At 37.9% G+C, this 23,463-nt stretch overlaps 1 protein-coding gene across 24 annotated transcripts in view; it reads left to right on the forward strand.

Annotated features, from left to right (window-relative positions):
• The window catches only part of CD44 (CD44 molecule (IN blood group)), a 60,237-nt gene extending 36,774 nt beyond the window's left edge, over positions 1 to 23,463 (forward strand). For 3 of the 24 annotated variants that reach the window (XM_068684640.1, XM_068684648.1, XM_068684642.1), the window contains 13 exons: positions 804 to 926; positions 2,488 to 2,610; positions 4,094 to 4,198; positions 6,671 to 6,850; positions 8,606 to 8,767; positions 9,974 to 10,162; positions 11,059 to 11,244; positions 11,723 to 11,911; positions 13,664 to 13,927; positions 14,824 to 15,009; positions 18,532 to 18,654; positions 19,728 to 19,806; positions 21,917 to 23,463. In XM_068684640.1, the coding sequence (XP_068540741.1) occupies positions 804 to 926; positions 2,488 to 2,610; positions 4,094 to 4,198; positions 6,671 to 6,850; positions 8,606 to 8,767; positions 9,974 to 10,162; positions 11,059 to 11,244; positions 11,723 to 11,911; positions 13,664 to 13,927; positions 14,824 to 15,009; positions 18,532 to 18,654; positions 19,728 to 19,806; positions 21,917 to 22,133 (2,126 nt within the window). In that variant the 3' untranslated portion in view covers positions 22,134 to 23,463. Of the gene's footprint in view, positions 1 to 803; positions 927 to 2,107; positions 2,233 to 2,487; positions 2,611 to 4,093; positions 4,199 to 6,426; positions 6,474 to 6,670; positions 6,851 to 8,605; positions 8,768 to 9,973; positions 10,163 to 11,058; positions 11,245 to 11,722; positions 11,912 to 13,663; positions 13,928 to 14,823; positions 15,010 to 18,531; positions 18,655 to 19,727; positions 19,807 to 21,916 lie in introns of those variants that run through there. The other 21 variants (XM_068684641.1, XM_068684649.1, XM_068684645.1 and 18 more) reach the window with 20 other exon arrangements.

Raw genomic sequence — 23,463 nt, forward strand, 5'->3', positions numbered from 1 at the left:
ACCTAAATTTTGATTTCTTTCTGAGTCTGTACTTTTGGTAGTGGCAGAGGACACTGTTTCACCTGAGGCTAGAAAATATACTGAGTAGGTAGTACACCTCTGAAAAGGAAAATAGTTGAATTTTGAAGATCAGTTTGGTAGTTTGAACGAATAGCAGAGTTAAAAAAATATATATCTGTTGATATAGAATGGAAAGTATATGCTGTACTGAAAAGAAAACGAATGACTTACTATTTCATAAACTACTTACAGTGTTATTAGAATAGTGCTTATAACAGTGGGAAATGCCAGTAAAAAAAGGAAGAGACAATAAAAGATATCTCTGGTTATACCAACAAAATAGACTAGATGGGAAATGTTTAAATTTCTATTGACTTCCTGTTTTTATTAAGCAATGAAAGCTGTGTAAAAAAAAAAAAAGATGAAGCATTAATTTAATTCTAAAAAGATATCATTCATATGATCCCAGATCTCTCTTGATTAAAATTTACTAAAATTATCTTAATTGTTATTCTTTAACTTTGATAAGACATGTCAGGGATCAGTTAGTGTTGTGACCCTCCATTGGGCACTGCAGTGTAGAAAACAGCTATGTTAGGATGGCTTCAGCAGGGCCAAGGCAGGGTGATGGATCACTCCTGTGGGAGGAAGAACCAGTAGGAGATACAGTCTGTGGCTAGCACGGTGCTGTTCAGCCTCCGCAGTGGCTGTGGGCTGCATGCAGGGGAGACAGCAAAGCATAACTGCTGCCAGCAGAAGGCTTTGCGGGTTAGGGCTTCATGGCAGATTTAACATCACCACAGCAGATGTGACCTCAAGCGGCAACGGTTCGGATGATGAAGACTCTTCAGAGGAGACGACTTACCCTACGGTGTTTCCAGGATGGGATATAAGTGTGGCCAAGAAAGAGCATGCTCCAAGTACTAGTAAGGAACTTCCCTTCTCTTTGGATGTCTTGTTTTTGGGTTTGGGGTTTTGCGTTTTTGGCTTTGAGTGTTTGCGTTTTCTTATTTTTTTTTCCCTTTTCTACCCAATGATCCTCTTCCTTCACCAAACAAGTATCGTGTAAAGGGGTAGCTGCTCTTCTGATTGGCTCCTGTTTAAGAGATCTTTCCTGTGCCACAGGAAAAGCTGATTTTGAACTTGTGAGGTTCCAGTCCTTAGAAGGAACTTCTTCCAGTACTGCTGGAATTTATATCTTGTTTTCACATACATTGGATTTCTGGGCTTCTTGTGTGGATCTTTGTGTCCTGAGGAAAAATTCCTTTTTGGAGGGAAATTCCAGCCTCTACACATGATGCTCAAGTAGTTATGTTTGCATGCATATACCTATTTGGCCTGCCTTGCACAGCGAAGGGAAAGAGTGTAAGCCCTGTAGTTTCTCTAGGGGAAAATCTATTTCCATCCTTAAATGTCTGTCACAAGCTATGGGTCAATACTATTTGAAATGCTATGTTCTGAGAAAAAGTTGTGCAGGGGTAACATAACAGAGGTAAAGCTGTGTCTCCGCAATGTGCTGATGCCTTCCTCAGAAGTGTTTCTGGTGTACTTCTTACCGATTCCAGCTGGCTACGGGGAGTGCATGTGTCTTTCAAGCAGAATGGCCATTCTTCTGAGCCCAGGTCTCTGGCAGCGTTGGCTTCACAGGGCTGTAAGAGGAAGCAAAGGCAAAACTAATGGGTGTGCTTGTTTCTGGGTATTCTTTTCACCTGTCGTGGATGCTTCTATCACCTTTTGTGCCTGATTTTGTGTCAAGTCTTGGTGGATGTTCCGTGTGCTGGAAGTTACCTCGGCCTATCTGTTCTCTCTTGCTGGCACAGCCTGTGAGGAACTCATTAACCTCGTAGAACAGCAAGAACAGATCCACGGGGCTTTGCGATGACTCCTCTCAAGGGACTGTGTTCTGTCCTGGGACAGTTCTTTCGTCTGGCTAAGTGTCTTAGGAATGTAATGATACCACAGGTTCATACATTCCCTTTCCACTCACATCCATCTCAGTGGCATGAGCATGTTCAGGGTGCTGGTGCTGGTGGACTCGACTTTGATGAAGGAAATGTTCCTCTCAAGAAATAACAAGTTCCTTGTTCAATGAACCATGTCCTAACAGCTCCGGGGCCTCCTCGTGTTCACCTGGAGAAAACTACCACCCAAACTTGGTGGAATCCATTTTCAAATGAGTGGTGGTGGTCAAATCCCAAAGAGAAGACACAAGAATGAGATAGGAGTCATTTTCTGCAATGACCCTCCATAGGGCACTGCAATATAGCTAACAGCCTTAGTGGGGTGGTTTCAGCAGGGCCATGGCAGGGTGATGGATCTCTCCTGTGGGAGGAAGAACCAGTAGGAGATACAGTCCGTGGCAAGCACGGTGCTGTTCAGCCTCCGCAGTGGCTGTGGGCTGCATGCAGGGAAGACAGCAAAGCATAACTGCTGCCAGCAGAAGGCCTTGCGGGTTAAGGCTTCATGGCAGATTTAACATCACCACAGCAGATGTGACCTCAAGCGGCAACGGTTTGGATGATGAAGACTCTTCAGAGGAGACGACTTACCCTACGGTGTTTCCAGGATGGGATATAAGTGTGGCCAAGAAAGAGTATGCTCCAAGTACTAGTAAGGAACTTCCCTTCTCTTTGGATGTGTGTTTTGTTTTTGTTTTTTCTTTTATGTAACAAATCTTATGGTCCTCCTCCTTTACTGCATGTACTTTGCCTAAAGAGTGGACACTCTTCTATCAACTCTTACTCATGAATGTTCCCTTTTCCATTGGAAAAATCTTATAAGACCCGTATTAGTTGAATAGATATCTGTTCTATCATTACTTAAAATTGACATCACAGTTTTATCCCTATTTGAACACATTCGTTCATTCATTGTCTTCCTGAAAGACATGTTTATCATTTTGCATAGTACCACAGTGATGATCTGATTACTCTTTCTTAACTAAAAAGTCATCCATAGCTAAAATAATTTTCTTTTAAAAACAGAAGATCTCCACATATGAGACTTGAAGCCAAATGCTGTGTTCAATGAAGCACCTAGTAGGTGCTACTTGGCCTCATGACCAGGGAATGTCCCCCACCCTCAGGCATTTCAGTTTCCTTTTTTTTTTTTTCCCAGTATATATTTTGTCATTGATAACCATACTATATGGCTTTCATTTGTTCAAATATAATAACTTGTTCCTTTTTTTTTTCTTTTTGTAATTGAATGTAATTTAATATAATTTAAGCACATCTTAATGTCTTCTATTCTATGCACTTGTGCACTCAGTAGTGTAAACAAATCTGTGCATCTTACTTTTTTTTCTGAATGCAGTGGAGGATTTTTCTGTTTGATTTTCAGCAGTAGTCTTTGTTATTAGAGGAACATACAAAATGAGCAATTCAACTTGCTTAGGGATTTTTATCCTTTTGCCTACATTTTAGTTTTTTCTGGTATTAATTTCTTTAGCTTTTACTCTCTGCATTTTACTCTCTGACTTATTCCACATAGCATATAATGTTCAAACAAACTCTATGGCCTAGTGGTGTCTGCATGTTCCCCAGGTGAAAATGTGTACAATCTCTGGTCATAGCTTCTTGTAGCAGTTTTATTTTACCAGTTCAATCTGGTAAAATCTATAACTTTCTTGACTAATATTGGCTTTCTATTGGCAGTCATGGTGCTTTCAGATTTTTGCTGATTACTTCTGTCGAGCTCTGTGGATATTCTAACATGAATCTCAATACTTGAGTACTTAGCAAGCATGTTTTACATGTACTCAGGCATCTACTATATTCTTTAGGTAGAGCATTATTCTTCAAACTAGAATTTAAATGTCTGTAACTTCTGTAATAGCCTTGCACTACTTCTGCTGTACATTATTCTTCTATTGCTTTTCCCCCTTATTCTTCGGAAACTTTGCATCTGTCTGATACAAAGAATAAAACCTAGTGGTTTGATATAAAGGGATTTGATATGAAGAGTAGTGAGACTATGATCCATTTATGCATGAATTTCCATAATCCATTATCTTTATGACACACAATAACAGTAAAGTAATAATGATAGACGTACAGCATGATCAGCATTGAATCCTCCATTGTCCTAACAGCTATGGACTTGCAACATGGAGTGCTTCTGGAAATCTCCACACAAGATCCTTGGAACCCCTCTTATACAGATGAAGAGGAGCAATATCCTAGCTCTGCGGGCAGGGGTAAAGCAATTTAGCATTTCAGATAATAGTCAGATTTATGACATAATTCAATGAAATATAACTCACTTATGGTGCAGCTGATTATAATTCCTATACTATTAGCTTCAGTTATACATTATTTGTGCTAGAGCCCTCAGAGGTGGCATCTGTAACATTCATCTACCATTCCAAATCTATCTTTGACAACTGATCTTCATTACTTGCCACTTTTCCCCATGTCTCCAGGGTTTTTAAACTTGCACTGCTAGTAGTACAATAAAACCAAGCAGATTGCAATGTGTAACATTTTGGTGACCCAGCTTGGTGAGGAAAAAAAATTCCCTTTTTAACTACAAAATTCCTATCGTAAAATCTGAAGACAAAGAAGAGGAAGGGAGCTGGTGATTCAGAAACATAAAGGTTAGATTAATCATAACTTCTCGGTTAAATCAGGCCTCCTGAACAATAAGCTCTTGTCAGGTACAAATATGATAAAATTCAGTAGTAACCTCCTACTCTTTCCATTGTTTAGTACACTTGTAAAACCATAAGGCTACTTACAGAAACATTTAGGGCAATATTTGAAAATTATGTAGGTGGAAAATCTGCAGATATAAAGCTTGGATCAATTTAAGTAAATTAATTAGTTTGGGATAATAAGATAATGCTGGTAGTATATACATTTAGCAAAGTTAAAAAATTATCCAGCTGAAGTTAAACTGTGGTCTTCAAGACACAAAGGGCTCAGCCTAGGATCCGTTACTGCTAAGGATTCATTCTGAGTGGAAGAGTAAACATTACATTCCTAACTGTGCTATGAAGGATAATACCACCTCCAGACAAATGTGAACTTTTTCCTACCAGTGTTAGTGCCAGCAGCTAACTGTGCTGTTGAAAATGTTCTCACATTCTTCAAGCCTAAAAACCTCTGTGCGCAAAGGCCTATGGAGTGCATTCTCCAGCTATTTTTGTTGTGTACATAAATAGACTCCAGTAATTTTTTTTTTAAACATAGTTGAATATGAACTTCATTTTTGGCTATACCCTGTTAAAGTGAAGGGCAAAACTGAATAGCTGAAGGCACAGCTTTCTGCAGCTGGATTAGGGGCTAGTCTTGTAATTGCATAAAATTAGATTGCACTGAAAATAAATATATTTCAGGTGGACATGTGGAAAGCTTTCTTATCCCTCTGTAAAAACAGGCATTTTCTACTTACAACAGTAGTTCTTTGGATTTATATGATCTGCCTCCAATGGCTAGGTACAATTCTTTTTGATCCTGCGGTTTTTGGGAGCACTGTAATGTTATCCAGGTGACACAGGGCAGAAGCTATAATCACCTAGAAAGAATTTCTGTGAAAAGTTTCTTTTAATTCTGAAGCATTGTTAAATTAGTTGTATTAATACACTTCTTAATTTTAACATATAGTCCTACTGGATGCAAATTCAGCACCAAATATTACAGGATAATCTCTCTATATATTTGTTTTAATTACAAAAATAATGAATTACATTTGCAAGAATGATCTCCTTGTGAACATTTCATCATTTGAAATGTGAAGATATATATTCCTCCATTTCTGCTCTTCTAGGAAAATGCTTAGCATAGATTTCTTTAGCAGGTGACTAAGTGCATATGTAACAGGTCCAATTCATTCTTTGCATCCTCTGGTAAAGGGTCTTTATTTTACCTTTCATGTATCCATGTATCACTCATGGAAATGTTTGCTACCTAATGCATTTTTTTTAATTGGGTTCTAATATTCATCTTACTGTTACAAGTATTCTTATTTTTATTTTATTTTATTTTTTGGCATATCTTTTTCTAAGACTTCTACTGTTTATTAGAAAATCTCTTATGGTGGTGGTATTTCAGATGACTTTTGACTGCATTTTCTGCTGTGTAAACAGCAAATTCAATAGCAAGCAATTAATTTATTTTAGGTGTAATTATTACTGAGTTCAAAGCTAGTATGCTTTTCAACCTCAAATATACAAACCTGTTTATTTTCTCCATCCCACTGAATATTCTTTCAGTCCCAGAAGGAATGACAATTTCCTTGGAGAAAGGAATTCCTTGCCTTGCAATTGTGTAATTGAGATATTAACTCAAAAGAGAAAGTTCATCATCTCTTTCACTTTCATAAACCCAGAATCTGCAGACTCAACAGTTATGTTAGTATTAATAAATACGAAGTAGAGATGCAAGTTGGTGTTCCCTATGTGTTCTTCCACTGCTTTTCCTATAGCTTTTCTCTGCAATTGGTCATTGGGATACTAAATCTTCCTCTGTTCCTGGTGGAGCTTCTGTGTTCAAAATGAGCTTCGGTTTCCAAAGCAGCTTTGCTTCCTTTCATCTTTTACACCAAATGCAACAATTAAAAAAGAAAAGCAAAACAAAATCCAGCCTTACTGCGTAGACCATGAAGATAAGGATAATATGACTGGTGTTGGGTATTTTGATCATTATTGATTCAATCATCATCTTATCAGCACCAGTTACAAGTGAAAATGAAAAGCATCAAGGACCAACCCAACATCCACTGTTACACAGTGCTCATTCTGGATGGATCAGTCAAGCACAAAACCCTGCAAATACAACTGGGAGTACTGAACATCAAGAATTTACTCTTCCAGGTGAAAATGATATTGAAAAGAAAACTTCTTATACAGGTAATACTACAGGTCAGATTTTAGTAAGTTATCAGGGTTTACTTAAGGTTTAATTTTAGAATGTTTTTACTAACAATTTTGCAATCTGAAGCCATATCAGATGTTCTGTGAACAAACCTGAGCAACAGGAATCTGCAGGTTGCATTCTATACATATATATAAAATCTATTATTCAGACTCGGTCCTGGAGGTTTGTCTTCTCTCTCATTTGGACTGTGTGTCAATACCTATAGTGGATTAATACTGCAATTGTCTCCTACATTTTGTGTTCTATCACATGCAGTCACAACTCTTTACCAGGCTATCTACCAGGCTTATATCTGTAGGAAACAGTAAATGTTTAAATAGAAAGACAATAATGTCTGTTGCATTTTTTGCATATTTGAGAGCTGTGTTCACACCCCTCTTGAAAGCCATTATTGGACCCGTTTTTTTACAGTTTTTGTTAAATCAGCAATTTTAACTCAAAAATAGTATCCAAAATATCTACTCACTCCACTTTTGAAATCTGACTAGATGATACTGAAGTAAAGAAAAAAGAAGCATACTGTAGAATAAAAGAGAGGCTTCTCCCTTCCATCGGTCTAATAAATTGAAACAAAAGATTCAATTCTACTGTAAAGCCAGTAACTGAAAACTGATAAATATTAGTTGATGTTCCTGCGTGTGTTTGTCTAGCTAATGACTGATGTGCTATACTAAGCACTGCCAACAGTCATCATCTGTTCTTACTGATTATCAAACACAGACCAATGAAGACAAGTATATCATAGACATTGTTTGGGATGCTGTATCATGTGCATATATTCCTTCACCTAAATCTAAGCAAAAGTTTAAGGTAGCTCACTGCTTTAGCAGTCCCCAAGCCTACATTCTTCTAAGATATCAACTCCAGGTGCTTCATCAACATCCTTTAAAAATCTGGTGATGCAATGCAATATATTACTGATAGATATATAAATATTATATTACATTATTATAGCAATATAATTTGGCCTAGTAGCAATTTAATTTTTTACTTCCTATGGTAATTTTCTTGTTTTATTTATTTGTTTGTTTTTTTATTAGGTTGGAGGTGTTTTTAATAGGGGATAAGTTAAGATTTGGGTACTCTTTAGTTGTGACTATCTAATAAAAGCTACAGATTGCTTAATATGCAAAATATTTTATATTTCTATATAATTGCTATATCAGATATCTTCCAGTCAATTGTTCACTCATATACTATGTGCATCATTCACAAATCTGCATCTGTGAACCTTCCCTGCTGCCAGACTTGCTTTTTTATTTTTTTCTGGAGAGTCTAATAAAATAGTGACACTTCGAGGGGGAAAAGTTGGATATAGTCAATACATTCAAATTCTGTGATTAAAATCTTACTGGTGGATCAGTTTCTTCCAGTTATTTCTGCCTTTTTTGTTCTTATGCATCAGTGGATTTTGGTTTGATATTCAACCAATATGAAGTCATGAAAAGTAAGACTCAGGGAAATACTTTTGGAAATCAATGAGGTATCTTGATTCTGAAAAGCATATGCTCAGTTTGAGGAAGGATTCAATCCTGTTGGTGATGGTAGGCAGCTTTTCTAAACATAAACCAGAATGAGAAGCAAAACTGCTTTACTTCTCTTTGCCATTAAATGTAGTAGACATGTGAGCAAGGCCTGTCATAGAGACAAGAACCGAAGAGGAGAATAATATGAGAAATGGATCTTTATATACTGAGTTCATAATTGCTTCACCATCATCATAACAGCTATGGCCTCCAGTCATGGGGCCAGACAGAATGACTCAGCGCAAGACCAATTGGTGTATCCAGGCTGGGACAAGGGAGAGGATTATTCCACACAAGCCCCTGTAATGGATAGAGTTATTCCTTCCAGAGAAAATAATCATGAAAAAGAGTCTTCCAATCCAGGTACTATTAATAATATCAACTCTGCATATTTCATCACTTCTATCTCTCTGGTGGCAAGTTTTGAAACAACATTGCATGACTGTAGAGAGGAGTAGTTTACTGATCTCTTTAGGACAGTGACATAACTTGCCTGAATGGTGGTGAGATTTTAGCTCTCTAGAAAACATTTATCTTATACTTACCAGTAACACATCTATTGCTTTCTGTTCTTCAGTTAAGCATGACTGTGGAGTTGCATGCAGTTCAGTACATACATGTATGTTATATTAATTTGTGTTGCCAAACAGTTATTACCATAATGTTGAATTCATAATTATGTTACTTGTATCTAAACAAGTTAATGCTTTTAATCTGTGAATAATGATCTGGTAGAAGAGTGTTCTTTTCATAGATTTTTGAAAAACATCCATCACTCTGGTTCACAGAATTATGAGAGAAAGGAATTTAGAAATCTGACATGACACAACTCTACCACTGAATTTATGATGCAGCTTGGTATAGCACATACCATTTATGCCATTGAAGTATATTCCAAAATTATGATATGAGAACATGATTTGTTTATACTAAAATAAGAGGAAGTGTAACTTTAACCGTTTCTCAATCAGACAATCCTCAGAATCTATTTTTAATTTTGCGAACAAAGTAATTCTGATAATTATAATCCTTCGGTAATTCCAAAATATGAATTTCATTTTGAGAAGAAAATTGCTCTTACTACTGCCATAAACAGAATAACAAATTAAAAACACTTTTTGTAACTTGTCACTACTCACATAGTCTTAAGCAACAAAGGGGCATCAACGGTTGTAGAATGGGATCTTTACTGTCACTGCTGATATCTGTAAGGTAAAATACACTGTATCACCACTGGAAAGTGGTGCTGAAGCTCTGTGATCAGCCTGAGATACAGGGCAGGAATTATCCTGACCTCTCTCCATGGCCTTTCACTGCATCCACTGTCCTTGGGACTCTTTTGGATTAAGTCATGAAGTGCATGTGAATAACAAGCAAAAAGTTCTGTTTAAAATGTTGAGACAGTGATGAGGATGTACAGGGGGAAAAAGATCCCTCATCTCCCCCTCTGTGGTGTGAAAAGCATAGCAGTGGTTTAAGGTGAACAGGAGACTTGAATATGATGGGTATATGAGGGGCACAGCAGGATGCATGTTGAATTCACAACTGATTCAACCATCATCATAACAGCTCTTGCCACTCCTGACGGTGCTCATCATGAAGACTCAACTCAGCCACCTCTGTCTTCAGACAATGAAGTAGGATGGGGCACTGAAGGCATCACACATTCCACAGATGCCCCTGGGGGTGAGGTCCTCCACGGGCTGAATCCTGACAGTACGAATGAAGCTGGAGATGACTCTCTCCTGACGGGTACCAGTAAGAATAATGGATCATGCTCATTTCTCACGTGCTGTGTGAAATGAGGCATTATTTCTTCTGATTTTGATGCCTTTCACTACCTTTCTCATCTTGGGGATCTACAACCCTATTGCAGACTTGCAACCCAAAAATTTCCTGTGGTGGGATCTGTGCTGTTATTAGAACAACCTTCTGGAGTGGTCGCAGGGGACTTCTTCCTGGTACATTTGGTGGTTTCTGGTCTTTGCTGAAGCATGTTGCCAGGTGGCCTCCTGTCTCTTCTTATGCACGTCATGTGCCTTGGTGATCCCGAATTCCCAGCCCCATCCTCCCATATTATGCGTCGGTGGGGTCAGGCTTGGTATGCTTTGGTGCTGCGATTGGTGTGGTGGAGGTGCTCTGGTGGACTTAATTGAGTGATCTGCTCCTGTGACTCAGCAGTGACACCATCACCAAGGAAGACTGTCCTGATGGTGAGAGCAGAGCATTCACACAAGATTTATATCCCGTTAATTCTGCCTTCCATTCCTTACTCCTCACTAGGGGAGTCACAGGCACAACACCACAGATCGGGCTGTGGTATGGCTGCTCACTCCTGAGTTACAGGGTCAGGTTTTTGCTGCTGTGGTTTCTTCTTCCGAAGGTCTTCCCTCTCCATCTGTCACTGGGATACATGGGTACAGCCAACATCTCCATCCAACATGACAGACAAGTTGTGCTTAAGTGTCTCAAAAGCCAGTGACAGCGTGGAAGAGGACGGGGAGGCCTTCTGCTCATCCTTCTCCTGCCGTGCTTTAAACCAGGCAGAAGGACATCCTTTCTGCCTTGCTGTGATACCAGAAAGAGGGCAATAAGATGGGTGGTGGTTTGGTGGGCATTAACGTTTAAAGCTGATCGTGCCATCGTCATGGCAGTCACAGAGTCCATGGATGTTGTCGGCCGGGAGGAAGCTACCAAAGAGCCGTTGGCACCCAGCGCTCAGCCTGGAAGTGAAAGTGAACAAGCAAATACCACAGACAGCTCTTATGTCAATTTGGTACCTGGAGTTTTTTCAGACATTGATGATCATCACAATCAGTTACAGACCCGTCTTTCTACGAGTAAGGCATACAAATTAAAAGCACTTTTTGTAACTTGTAACTACTCACATAGTCTCAAGCAACAAAGGGGTATCAACGGTTGTAGAATGGGATCTTTACTGTCACTACTAATATCTGTAAGGTAAAATACACTGTATCACCACTGGAAAGTGGTGCTGAAGCTCTGTGATCAGCCTGAGATACAGGGCAGGAATTATCCTGACCTCTCTCCATGGCCTTTCACTGCATCCACTGTCCTTGGGACTCTTTTGGATTAAGTCATGAAGTGCATGTGAATAACAAGCAAAAAGTTCTGTTTAAAATGTTGAGACAGTGATGAGGATGTACAGGGGGAAAAAGATCCCTCATCTCCCCCTCTGTGGTATGAAAAGCATAGCAGTGGTTTAAGGTGAACAGGAGACTTGAATGTGATGGGTATATGAGGGGCACAGCAGGATGCATGTTGAATTCACAACTGATTCAACCATCATCATAACAGCTCTTGCCACTCCTGACGGTGCTCATCATGAAGACTCAACTCAGCCACCTCTGTCTTCAGACAATGAAGAAGGATGGGGCACTGAAGGCATCACACATTCCACAGATGCCCCTGGGGGTGAGGTCCTCCATGGGCTGCATCCCGCTAATACGAATGAAGCTGGAGATGACTCTCTCCTGATGGGTACCAGTAAGAATAATGGATCATGCTCATTTCTCACATGCTGTGTGAAATGAGGCATTATTTCTTCTGATTTTGATGCCTCTCACTATCTTTCTCATCTTGGGGATCTACATTCTTGTTGTAGACTTGCAGTGCAAACTGATTTATAATTCTGTTGCATGTGAACATCCAAACAAGAAATGCTATCCATTAAGACTGCTTTTTCCTGGGTGTACTGTTTCTTATGCCCTCCATTTTTTTTTTCAATTTAAGTTTTAGTGGAAGGTGATACAGAGAAAATTATTATTTTATTTTTTTTCGAGGTAAATGAATTGTATGTTTAAAAACAGTTTTTCATGTCTATTCATCCCTGGTTTTAGGATCACCACAGACATCATTAGTACAGTAAATTTTAAAATAACTTACTACAGTTCATGAAGATCTACAAGGTTCAATTCCTATCTTATGTATAGCATCCTATTGAGTTATCCACCATCACAATATTGAATTTTTATCCTAAAATTTTAGTTTTTAATACTGGATTTTTATGATGTTTTAGTGCATTTGAAATGTTATATCTCTCGTATTTTATTAAGAAAAATAAAACTCTAAGGGAAAAATTAAAATTTATGCTTTCCCTTTTCAACTTCTATTTTCTTCAGGATTCCTTTAAATCACAACTCCTGGGATTTTCTAAAGAGCTATGAAAACCAAAACGTGTGTTGATAAAAAACAGTTCTTTTCTCTACTTCCTCCTTTTGTTTTCCAAGAATGGAAAGGATCATATAAAGCTTCACAGTTTATTGTCATCAGCTTGTTAAGCTCTATGTAGTACAACAGATCAATTACAAATGAAACAAACAAACAAAAACATACAAATAAACAAAAAAACACAACAGGATTTGACAATCTATTTAAGTGCTTGTAAGTGCTTTCTAACAAGTCATTCTAATCTTATTCCTATGTAATGATAGGAATTCTAATACACATTCCATTCTGAAAATAATATGATTTTTCTCCCTTCTAAATAGTTGTTACTAGATATTTTCCAAGATAACATTTTAGGCTCCCATTGTTTGGAAATGCATGTTTTGGTGTGTCATTTTGTTTCACAATGTTAATTTTCATTGCTGTAATTTTGCATGTATATTAGCCTTTATTATTCTATTCATATTTTGGAGCATTTGCAATTACTGCAAGGGCATTTAGTTAGGCTATGCTATTTTTGCGTGTTTTTTTGACATCCGTACTTTTTCATCAGCAGCAGTCTCTTTAGAGAAGAGCACCAGATGAGTGATTGTGGGAAGGATGTTAATTAAAAAAAAATATTTCCTTTATTTTCCATTAGAATTCATTTTGAATTCGTCTGTTGGGAGACCAGCATGCATTCTTATGATAATCTCATGGAAAAGCAGAGATGAAAAATACACTAGAAAGGAGATTTTATTAGATTGATGATGATGATCTTAATCTTAAATAATCAGGTAGCTATAGCAGTAGCTGCTATCTATTCTTTAAATAGTTTTTATATACTTCCAAGATCACCGATATTTGGGGAAATGAGTAAGCAACTATTCGAATAATCAATAAATCATAGTTAAATGAATAGATAAAAAATAATAATAATAATAATGACAGATACAGATCTTGTTTGCTTGCCCCAACCCTTCCCCAAGGAAAAGGCAGACCTTGTTAAATGAAATAAACAGAGAAAAATTGATAAGGTGGGATTTTGCAAATATGTTTGAGGTTAATTTAGCCATCATCACATCACAACAGCAACAGCCAAAATTGATGTTCTGGAACCAGCGGATGTAACCCAGGAAGTGTGGACACCTCGAGTCATCATAACAGCTCTTGCCACTCCTGACGGTGCTCATCATGAAGACTCAACTCAGCCACCTCTGTCTTCAGACAATGAAGTAGGATGGGGCACTGAAGGCATCACACATTCCACAGATGCCCCTGGGGGTGAGGTCCTCCACGGGCTGAATCCTGACAGTACGAATGAAGCTGGAGATGACTCTCTCCTGACGGGTACCAGTAAGAATAATGGATCATGCTCATTTCTCACGTGCTGTGTGAAATGAGGCATTATTTCTTCTGATTTTGATGCCTTTCACTACCTTTCTCATCTTGGGGATCTACAACCCTATTGCGGACTTGCAACCCAAAAATTTCCTGTGGTGGGATCTGTGCTGTTATTAGAACAACCTTCTGGAGTGGTCGCAGGGGACTTCTTCCTGGTACATTTGGTGGTTTCTGGTCTTTGCTGAAGCATGTTGCCAGGTGGCCTCCTGTCTCTTCTTATGCACGTCATGTGCCTTGGTGATCCCGAATTCCCAGCCCCATCCTCCCATATTATGCGTCGGTGGGGTCAGGCTTGGTATGCTTTGGTGCTGCGATTGGTGTGGTGGAGGTGCTCTGGTGGACTTAATTGAGTGATCTGCTCCTGTGACTCAGCAGTGACACCATCACCAAGGAAGACTGTCCTGATGGTGAGAGCAGAGCATTCACACAAGATTTATATCCCGTTAATTCTGCCTTCCATTCCTTACTCCTCACTAGGGGAGTCACAGGCACAACACCACAGATCGGGCTGTGGTATGGCTGCTCACTCCTGAGTTACAGGGTCAGGTTTTTGCTGCTGTGGTTTCTTCTTCCGAAGGTCTTCCCTCTCCATCTGTCACTGGGATACATGGGTACAGCCAACATCTCCATCCAACATGACAGACAAGTTGTGCTTAAGTGTCTCAAAAGCCAGTGACAGCGTGGAAGAGGACGGGGAGGCCTTCTGCTCATCCTTCTCCTGCCGTGCTTTAAACCAGGCAGAAGGACATCCTTTCTGCCTTGCTGTGATACCAGAAAGAGGGCAATAAGATGGGTGGTGGTTTGGTGGGCATTAACGTTTAAAGCTGATCGTGCCATCGTCATGGCAGTCACAGAGTCCATGGATGTTGTCGGCCGGGAGGAAGCTACCAAAGAGCCGTTGGCACCCAGCGCTCAGCCTGGAAGTGAAAGTGAACAAGCAAATACCACAGACAGCTCTTATGTCAATTTGGTACCTGGAGTTTTTTCAGACATTGATGATCATCACAATCAGTTACAGACCCCTCTTCCTCCTAGTAAGAAGTATAAATTAAAATGGTTTTTGTTTTTCCATGTCAGTTATCGTTTGGGACAACGATGATTCCCTGAAAGTATTTGCACTAACCAGGGTTTTCAGTTATGCTCATAATATAATTTGATTTTTTGGTTATTATTGCTTTTGGCATTTCTAGATATTTTTATGATCCACATCTAAGATGCCATGAAAGGAAATCTTTTTCTCTGCAAAGCAGAGGACTTTTGCCAAATGACTGAAAATAGTGTTTTGCAAGTAACTTTTTCTTACATTTTACTATCTGTATGTGACAACATATCTCATAAAATGAAAAAGCATAAGCTTTTTCCCCATGCTAGCATTTTTCTTCCTATTTGACGGTCACAAGTGACATCTCTGTAACACCTAATAGTTTTTCACTCTTCCCCTGTCCTCATTCCTTCTGTGTCAGTTGAATACATATCAAGAAAAAGTAATTCTGTCTGCAGTCCTTCTTCTTTTTTTTTTTTTCCTGCCTAGTTACCTCTGCTATTGGTATCTTGCCAATGATTAATTATAGCTACATATAGTGGGTTTTAACTGACGTTTCCTTTGTGAACAGTTTCTTAAATGTTATTCTTCTGATAAAGTTAGTGCAGTTAACAGTAACCATGTTTACTTTATTACACTAAAAATATCTTTTATTTTATCTTATTTTATTTTATTTTATTTATTTATTTTTTTTTGGCAACTTAGTAGTATGGGAAATTGAGGGACTTTTCCTTGTTCCTAAACACATCATGCTAATAGCAATTTTTTATTTTTTTTTTTTTCTCCAGAATCTAGTTATCTCACACACTAATCTAAATACTACTTTCATGCACTTTCCTGGAAGTTAGTGGAACTTTGTCAGGTTTGGCCAATGCTCTGTGGTCATTCTTTACACAGATACATAATTATATACTTGTATATGTAAAATATACATATACTTACGTATACTATGTATATGTCTTACAGCAAGCACTTTAAAGATAATTTTATTATTCATAATGGTTAGGAGTTAGAATTTGCTTCCAATGAAAACATTAATTTTGAAAGATTTGAAAATGGAATTTGGAGTGACAGCTAAATGTTTCTAGGTATGTTTGATTTCTCTCTACAGTTTTACCCTGGGATAACTCCACTTGGTTTGGTGGAGTCTATTTAAAATAATTAATGTGAATTCATATGCTATCAGGTAGAATTTTTCTTCCTTTTTTTTTTTTTTTTTTTTTTCCCAGAGTTTTATGTAGACACAGTAAAATCAAATCTACCAAAACCGCGGTTAAAATATTTTGACATAGGCACAGCAATATAAATGCAAAATGTGTATTTGCATTTTATTGGAAAGATAAATATTTTAATAACTGTTTCCTACTATGACAAACTCATTTCTTGACACCCACTGCCCTATTAACTTAATTAGTCCAAGCAGCCTCCTTAATTTACTGTGCAGACATTACAAACTTTGAAAAAATGTTTGCTACCTTTCTGTTTTGATCATATAAAACCTGTAAGGACTGGTTTTAAGACCTTTTTCAAGGTGAATGCCTGTGTAGAATCTTTGCATTGCCAGTGCCCTGGCAAAGTTTCATAAGGCCTTCTTCTTAAAACTTCCTTATTTTTCTCACTTACCTACCCTTTGTAAAACGTAGTACAAGGGGACTACTTGAACACTACTGTTATCATTTTTTTTAAAGTTAATTTATTGAAGCATTCTTTCATTTGTAACATTGCCCTCTATAGCTGTATTGAGTGAAAAAGATTCCTTAATATATTGACAGGCACTATTTAAAGGCTTCCTCCAAACAAATGAATGGCTTCCTGTAGTATACTCCTTCCTTTCACTTGCCTTTCCTCTGCAGAAATGTTTAAGCTGTTGTCTGACATCCCACTAATGACTGACCTTTTGTCAAAGTGCCACAGTGGAATAACAAATCAGTCTACTGAAGGAATCCAAAAAATAAGAGTCAAAAAGAAGAAAATCTAGTATGTCATCAAAATGAAATGTAGAGCTCAATTGAGGAGCCCTCCCTGCCTTCTGCAGGCACTTCCCAGGAGCCAGAACACCAGGAGACATGATCAAATCCTGTTTCTTCTCAGGGCTCAGGGGAGGGGAAGAGCAAATTTAGCAGTTCTCTTAACACAGGAATCTTTAATAAATGTCTTTCTAAGGGCCTTTTTGGTGAAAAAGCTCTGCCATTTCACGAGGGTGATTTAAAGCACCTTAAAAAATATCCGCTGACACGTCAAGTAGACAAGTCATTACATTTCTCTTGCTCAGCTTTCTTGGAGGCTAGATTAGGTCCCATAGTTGCTGAGTTAGTGCTCTGTCCTTTGGGGTGAGATAGTACAAAACAACTGAAGGGTCAATAAGTTCCTTGTTAACAAAAGTAATGAAAACATCTGGAACGTTCAACTACTTGTTGGCTATGCTTAACAGGAGGAAAATGCGCTTCTTAGTTTTGTATTTGCCAGCTGCCATTAGGAAATGAGATCAGAAAGGCTGGCTAGAAGAGAGCTGCAATGTGTGTGACAGAAAAAGAACTTTACAGCTGATTAGAGTAAGTGTCTAATTTGCTCTATCAGTGTCTGGAAGAATTCAGAGAGGTGGAGATCTGTAATACTGTTTTTGTACTGATAATGAAGTTGTAGTCCCATGTGAAACTACTGTATCTATAACATACAGATAATTTTAGACATGGGATACCCATATGGCAACAGAGTGGGCCACAAATATTACTGTCATCACATAAAACTTCAAGCAGTGTGACCATCAGAAGAAATATGTGAGACTGGAAGTATGCATTTGAACTTAAGATCTAATTCAGTCTTAGAACCAAATTAAAAAACTTATTAAAAAGAGCCAGAGGATCCATATATAATTTTACAGAGAGTATTTTTGCTATTAGAGAGAATATTTAGAAGTTTTAAGGTCCCACTTTATACATAGCTATCAAATTTAAAACCATCCAGAGTACTATACTTCTATTTTATGAATGTAGGAAAGTTTTAGAAATTCCTTATCATTCTATATAGGAATAAAATAAAAAGCCTTAAAATTTCTCCATATTGACCATTTTCAATTTAAATCAGAAAGTCAAATTGTCAAATTATTTTTCTCTCTCTACTCTTTTATCATTCTCTTTTCTCCATGGAACAGACAAGATCTTTGACTTATATAACAAAAGCATCTTCAAAAAGTTTCCAACATTCAGAAGTCTTTACCTTCTCTCCAGAAAATTTCTAGGCAATTACAATTGCGTTTTGGTTCATGAAAGTATTGCATAATCAAAAATGAAACATATGAGAATGTGGAAAGGGAAAAACCCTGAGCTTTGTTATTCAGTGTATGATGGCTATAGTCTTTGTAATAGGTTTCCATATGAATACTTTTTAATGACCTCAGTGTGAACTTTCTAGAAATTTTTTTTGTATTGTGGAAGTCATCATTGTCATCATTTTTAACTTCCCTGTTAAATATTCACTAAAGATATTTGGAGTAACATACAGTTTTGTTCTTTAGGATCTACAACCATTATAGATGGTGATCATGGTTCACGCAAGGGAAATTTTGAACCCACTCCTAACCCTGGAGAGAACGCAACAACAACAATAACATCAGAACCAAGGTCATCCCAGGTACCAGGTAGGTTTCTGAAGTCATATCTTTTAACAATTTAAGAACATAATGATAGTAATATGAACTGAAATAAGAGATGAAGATGTGCATCAAGTATAGTTGTTCAGGTTTTGTTCTGAATCACATTGTCACTGAGAGTCTGAGAAATGGAGCATATTGCAACTCATAAAATATTCTAGCACTATGTAGATAAAAGAAATCATGCATTTTGGAGAACAGGATTAAGAGATAAATAATTTTGATAAATTGATATGCAATCAGGGAAAATTCAGTAAAGATAAATGCAAAGTATCATAACTTTGAGAATATTCCATGAAAACAATATCTGATAAGTGTTACAGAAAAGGAATTGCAGGTTAAAATAGAATGGAAAGAAGCCAACACAATGATGTCAAAGAATGACATTTTTTTTCTGGGACATATTGTGGAATGAAGAACAGGCTATAGAGAAGGTTGTGAAATCTCCTTTATTAAAAATGCTGAGAGCAAATGGAACGTTTCTCAGAGATGCTCTTATTCATTCTGTTTCACTGATGTGAAATATAACTGAGGTGATCTCTTTGGGTCCTTTCCTGTTTTACCTCTTTATCCTGGTTTTGTAGTTCCTTCTAATTTTTTTTGTTTAGGATTTGGCTTTTTAAAGATCTCCCTTAAAGTAAGATTTAAAAAAAAAATAAAAAATAAAAAAAATATAGATATTTCACTCTACCTTAAAGCCAACCTACTTTTGTACGTGGGATTGCAGATGTGTCAGCACTAAGCCTTTTCTTCTGCTCTTGGAATAAATCAATGACACAACTCCTCTTCACCTATGCAATCTAAAACACACTGATTCTAGATGCCAGAAGTGGCCAGGTATTTCATTGGTGTTGGCCTGGGTATAGCTGAGCACTTTCTTTGATCACATAGGCAATGTGACTGATGAAAATGTACCTGATTTGCACAGAAGCAATTTGCAAAGTGAACAAACATTCATTCAAGAAGTCTTGCAACTTAAAGAATGCACAAGCATCTGTGAAACTGCAAAATTACACGGAACGGATTAACATATTCTCTCCCCCTCCCTTGACTCTCCCCAGACTGGCTGATCATCGTTGCTGCTCTCTTGGCACTGGCATTGATCCTTGTAGTGTGCATCGCCGTCAGCAGTCGGAGGAGGTAAAGTAGCCCTGCACTTTGAAGCACACCGCAGCATGATGTGGGTGCTGGAATAAAGCACTGCCACATATCTTTTAGAGGTCATATTGAAATAAGAAGGAGATAAGACACATGGTGAGATGGAAAAATCTATTCTTTCTGTTAAGTGACTGTAGTTACACACCCTGAATGGCACGGCTTATTGATTTATGTATCACTCTGCTTTGCATACAAAAGCAGAGGCTGCCATTGTTTCCTCCCTCTTAGCCCAGAGGCACCATAGAAACAGACAAATAGGGCCAGTATGACTAAATATAGACTGCATCTGACAAGAACTGAAACGATCTCAAAGCTAAAAATTATGTCCTAGATACTGCAAGTGGAAAACATATATTTTACTTAGAGCTGCCATGCAGGTGGGATTGAGACCAAAGGAGAAAAAGTGCACATGGGTCTGTGGGTGTGCATGGGTTCATGGATTAGATTCTACCAATATGCACCAATCCCTATGAGGATCAATCTTTGAAGCATGGACATAATCTGGTATTCTTGAAACAGGTGGCATTGTTTCTTTCACCAGGATCAAAATAATTAAGAGATTAATCTATTCAGATAAGTGATAATCTGCTGCAGACCCAGGGAAGGAGTTGCTGTGCAGTCCCACACTGCACACAAGCATCAGCTCATCTGAAAGTAGCTCTGCAGCTGTGCTGCAAGGGAACTGGGCAGGCGAAAAAGGTGGATTGAGCATCCAGGGTTATCCGAGCAGTAAAGTGAGAATGTTACAAGCATTCATTTATTTAAAAATGAGAACTGCGTATTTATTTTTATAATGCTGTCAGTTAAAAGGAATTTTGACAGCAGCTTCTCCAGTCTCACTCTCATTCTGGCTGCCTGTAAAAGCTTGTGGACTGTAGGCTTTGGTTTCAAGGTAGTTAGCTTCTTGATTCAGAAATCAATAGACTTGGCCTTCATAGTTACAAAGTCAGTATGGCAGGGATTTGAAGCACTTCCACCAAGCAATTGGTCCTTCGCAGCAAATAGCAAATTGCTTCACTATAGGGTTGTTGTTGTTACTGTTTAATTGGTCTTGTCTTGATAAAATTGGTGTTATCTTCACAAAAACAAAACAAAACAAAACAAAACAAAATGGCCCAAGGTTCAGTGTGAGGCAGTTTCCTTGCTTGATTGTTTATTTTTTTATTATTCCTCTTGTTGCAAAGAAGAACATCGCTGTCTGGTTCCTATTGTAAAAAGTATTAGGATCTCCATCCACAGTCCAACACTGGGTGTGGCACAGCCTGACCGTCATGTCAGGAAAGAAAAGCTGAGCTGCTCTTTTGAGAGGCTGTGGCCTCTCTTCCAGCATTTCATAGTTGCAGAGCAGGAATCATTCCTAAGTGTGTGCATAGCATTCACACAGCAAACTGAGCTGCTTTGGATGAAATAATCCTCACCTATCAGTCAGTAAGCATGAAAAAAGTCATACTTCAAAAGCATAATGGCATAATTTAACTGCCAAATTAGTCATTCAAACAAAATCTGTTTCAACAATGAAGAAAATGCTTTAAAGTAAAACTTCAGAAAATTAGTGTACCTCTTAACAGACCTCTGGGCATTCAGTTTATACTAGGCTATTCAAAGACAACAAGTGGGATATTCAGCACAGTGTATCCAGAGTTTTAATGGACTAGGGCAAATCTGACATCCGTGTAACTATTAATTTCTACTGCCCTGAAGAATATCCAGCCCACGTGGTCTGGATGTACAAGGTCTGGATGTACAATGACCCTGTCCATATACTGGGATGTGTACAAAGTTCATAAATGTGGATAAATCCACACCTTAGAAAATCTTTTCTAGCTTTCAGTAATGCATGTTATTCCTGTCTATAATGACACCAGATAGCAACTGAATCAGTAGGATCCTGCAAAAGTTTATGTATATAATTGTGGATTTTTTCAAAAAAATGGAAGGTGGAGACACCTTACACCTTTCATTGCACAGGTCTGCACTGACAGATGCAAGTTTCATTTCTAAGCACCTTTTTCTAAATACTAACTTGAATTTTCTTCTCTTATTTCCATTAGCCTCCATTTATGGTACTTATTTCCTTTCAATTTCTTTCTAGATGTGGGCAGAAGAAAAAGCTCGTGATCAATAACGGCAAAGGTGCAGTGGAGGACAGGAAGACAAGTGAATTAAATGGGGATGCCAGCAAATCACAAGAAATGGTGCACTTGGTTCACAAAGAACAGTCAAATGACCGAACAGGAGCATCTGACGAATTCCTCACCATTGACGAAACACAAAATCATCAGGAGCTGGACATGAAGAGTGGAGTGTAATGGTACCAACTCACCAAGTAGATCAGAGCTGGGGAAATCAAAATCACACAGAACTTGGGCCAGAATTCACAGATGCACTGTGCTACTGATGTCTTTTGAACACGATTAAACTTAAGTTGTCTTCATTTTTAATCATTTTTAAATGATGTCTGAGTTACAGAATTGACATTTTCTACCTGAAATAAGCCCCAAGAGTTGCATAAACTTGTCAGTTCACAATTACTACACAGAGGACACTTACTGTGTCCTGGGTATATCATTGATCCCCAGATACAGTGTCTTCGCTGTGCGGAGCTACAGAAGTATCCAGTTGCTCTATCTTACAGGTATTTAAGGTACTAAACTTGTCATGGTACAAGAGTAAGTGAGCAACAAATGTCAAGAGCAAAACAAAAAGCTTAAACCAAAAAGGCCTCCTATACAATGTCTAAAACAGCAGAATTCATCAGAAATGCCTTACAGCCAGGAAGAGCAGTAGGTTCATTGAAAGTCTGCCAGTAAAATCAAAAAGTGACATAGTGATTTATGACTTATTCTGTAACAAGGAAAACCCAGAAGGACAAAGCTTATTTATCGTTGTTTTAAAATGTCTGCGGGCATGCAGCAAGTCTTTTTGGGAGGGGGAATAAAGAAATGAAAACATGAGTTGATACATAATAAACATCATTACTTTATTATCTTAACAATCTGTACAGTTATCCTTGAGTTTTTGAGTTTTTGAAGAGTTATCCTTGAGTTTTTGAAGTGTTCATTGCTCTTCCCCCTCTCTCCTTCATTGGTCCCAGTTTGTGTATGTTTTAATGAGTCTGTTAGTTAGTATAATTAATAAAACAGAATGACCCCAGCTCTATTGTGCATGCACAAATCAAGGAGTTTGAAATCATCAGCGATGATGACAGTATTTTTATTCCAGAAGAATAGGTCTTTACTTTCCCCTGCTCAATTGTACTTAGGAGATGCTGAGCCTAGTAAAGCTTGTTTCCCCTGTAACTGTTGCGTTACACCAGTTTGATGATATTTTAAAAGTGGCCTTTCTATGATCTCACTCACTTCTGAATTCTATTTCCTCCACGTTTTATTTCTTCTTTTTAAAAATACCAAAACAAATACTGTTTGTTTACTGGTACCAGAAGTTGAAGTTCTACAGAAAAGATCAAAGAGATTTAAAGAAAACTCTCCCAACAATGTAATATAGTAAAATAGCTGCAGCTGCATTGTCATATGCTTTTGTTTTGTCATTGTATGTCTATTATGTAAAGTATTTGTATTAAGCTATGATGCTGTGCATTATATTGATATGAACTGCCAGAAAGAAAATTATTTACTACCA

The sequence above is a fragment of the Anas acuta genome, chromosome 5 (genome assembly GCF_963932015.1).
Source record: "Anas acuta chromosome 5, bAnaAcu1.1, whole genome shotgun sequence".
In the NCBI taxonomy this organism is placed as follows: Eukaryota; Metazoa; Chordata; class Aves; order Anseriformes; family Anatidae; genus Anas; species Anas acuta.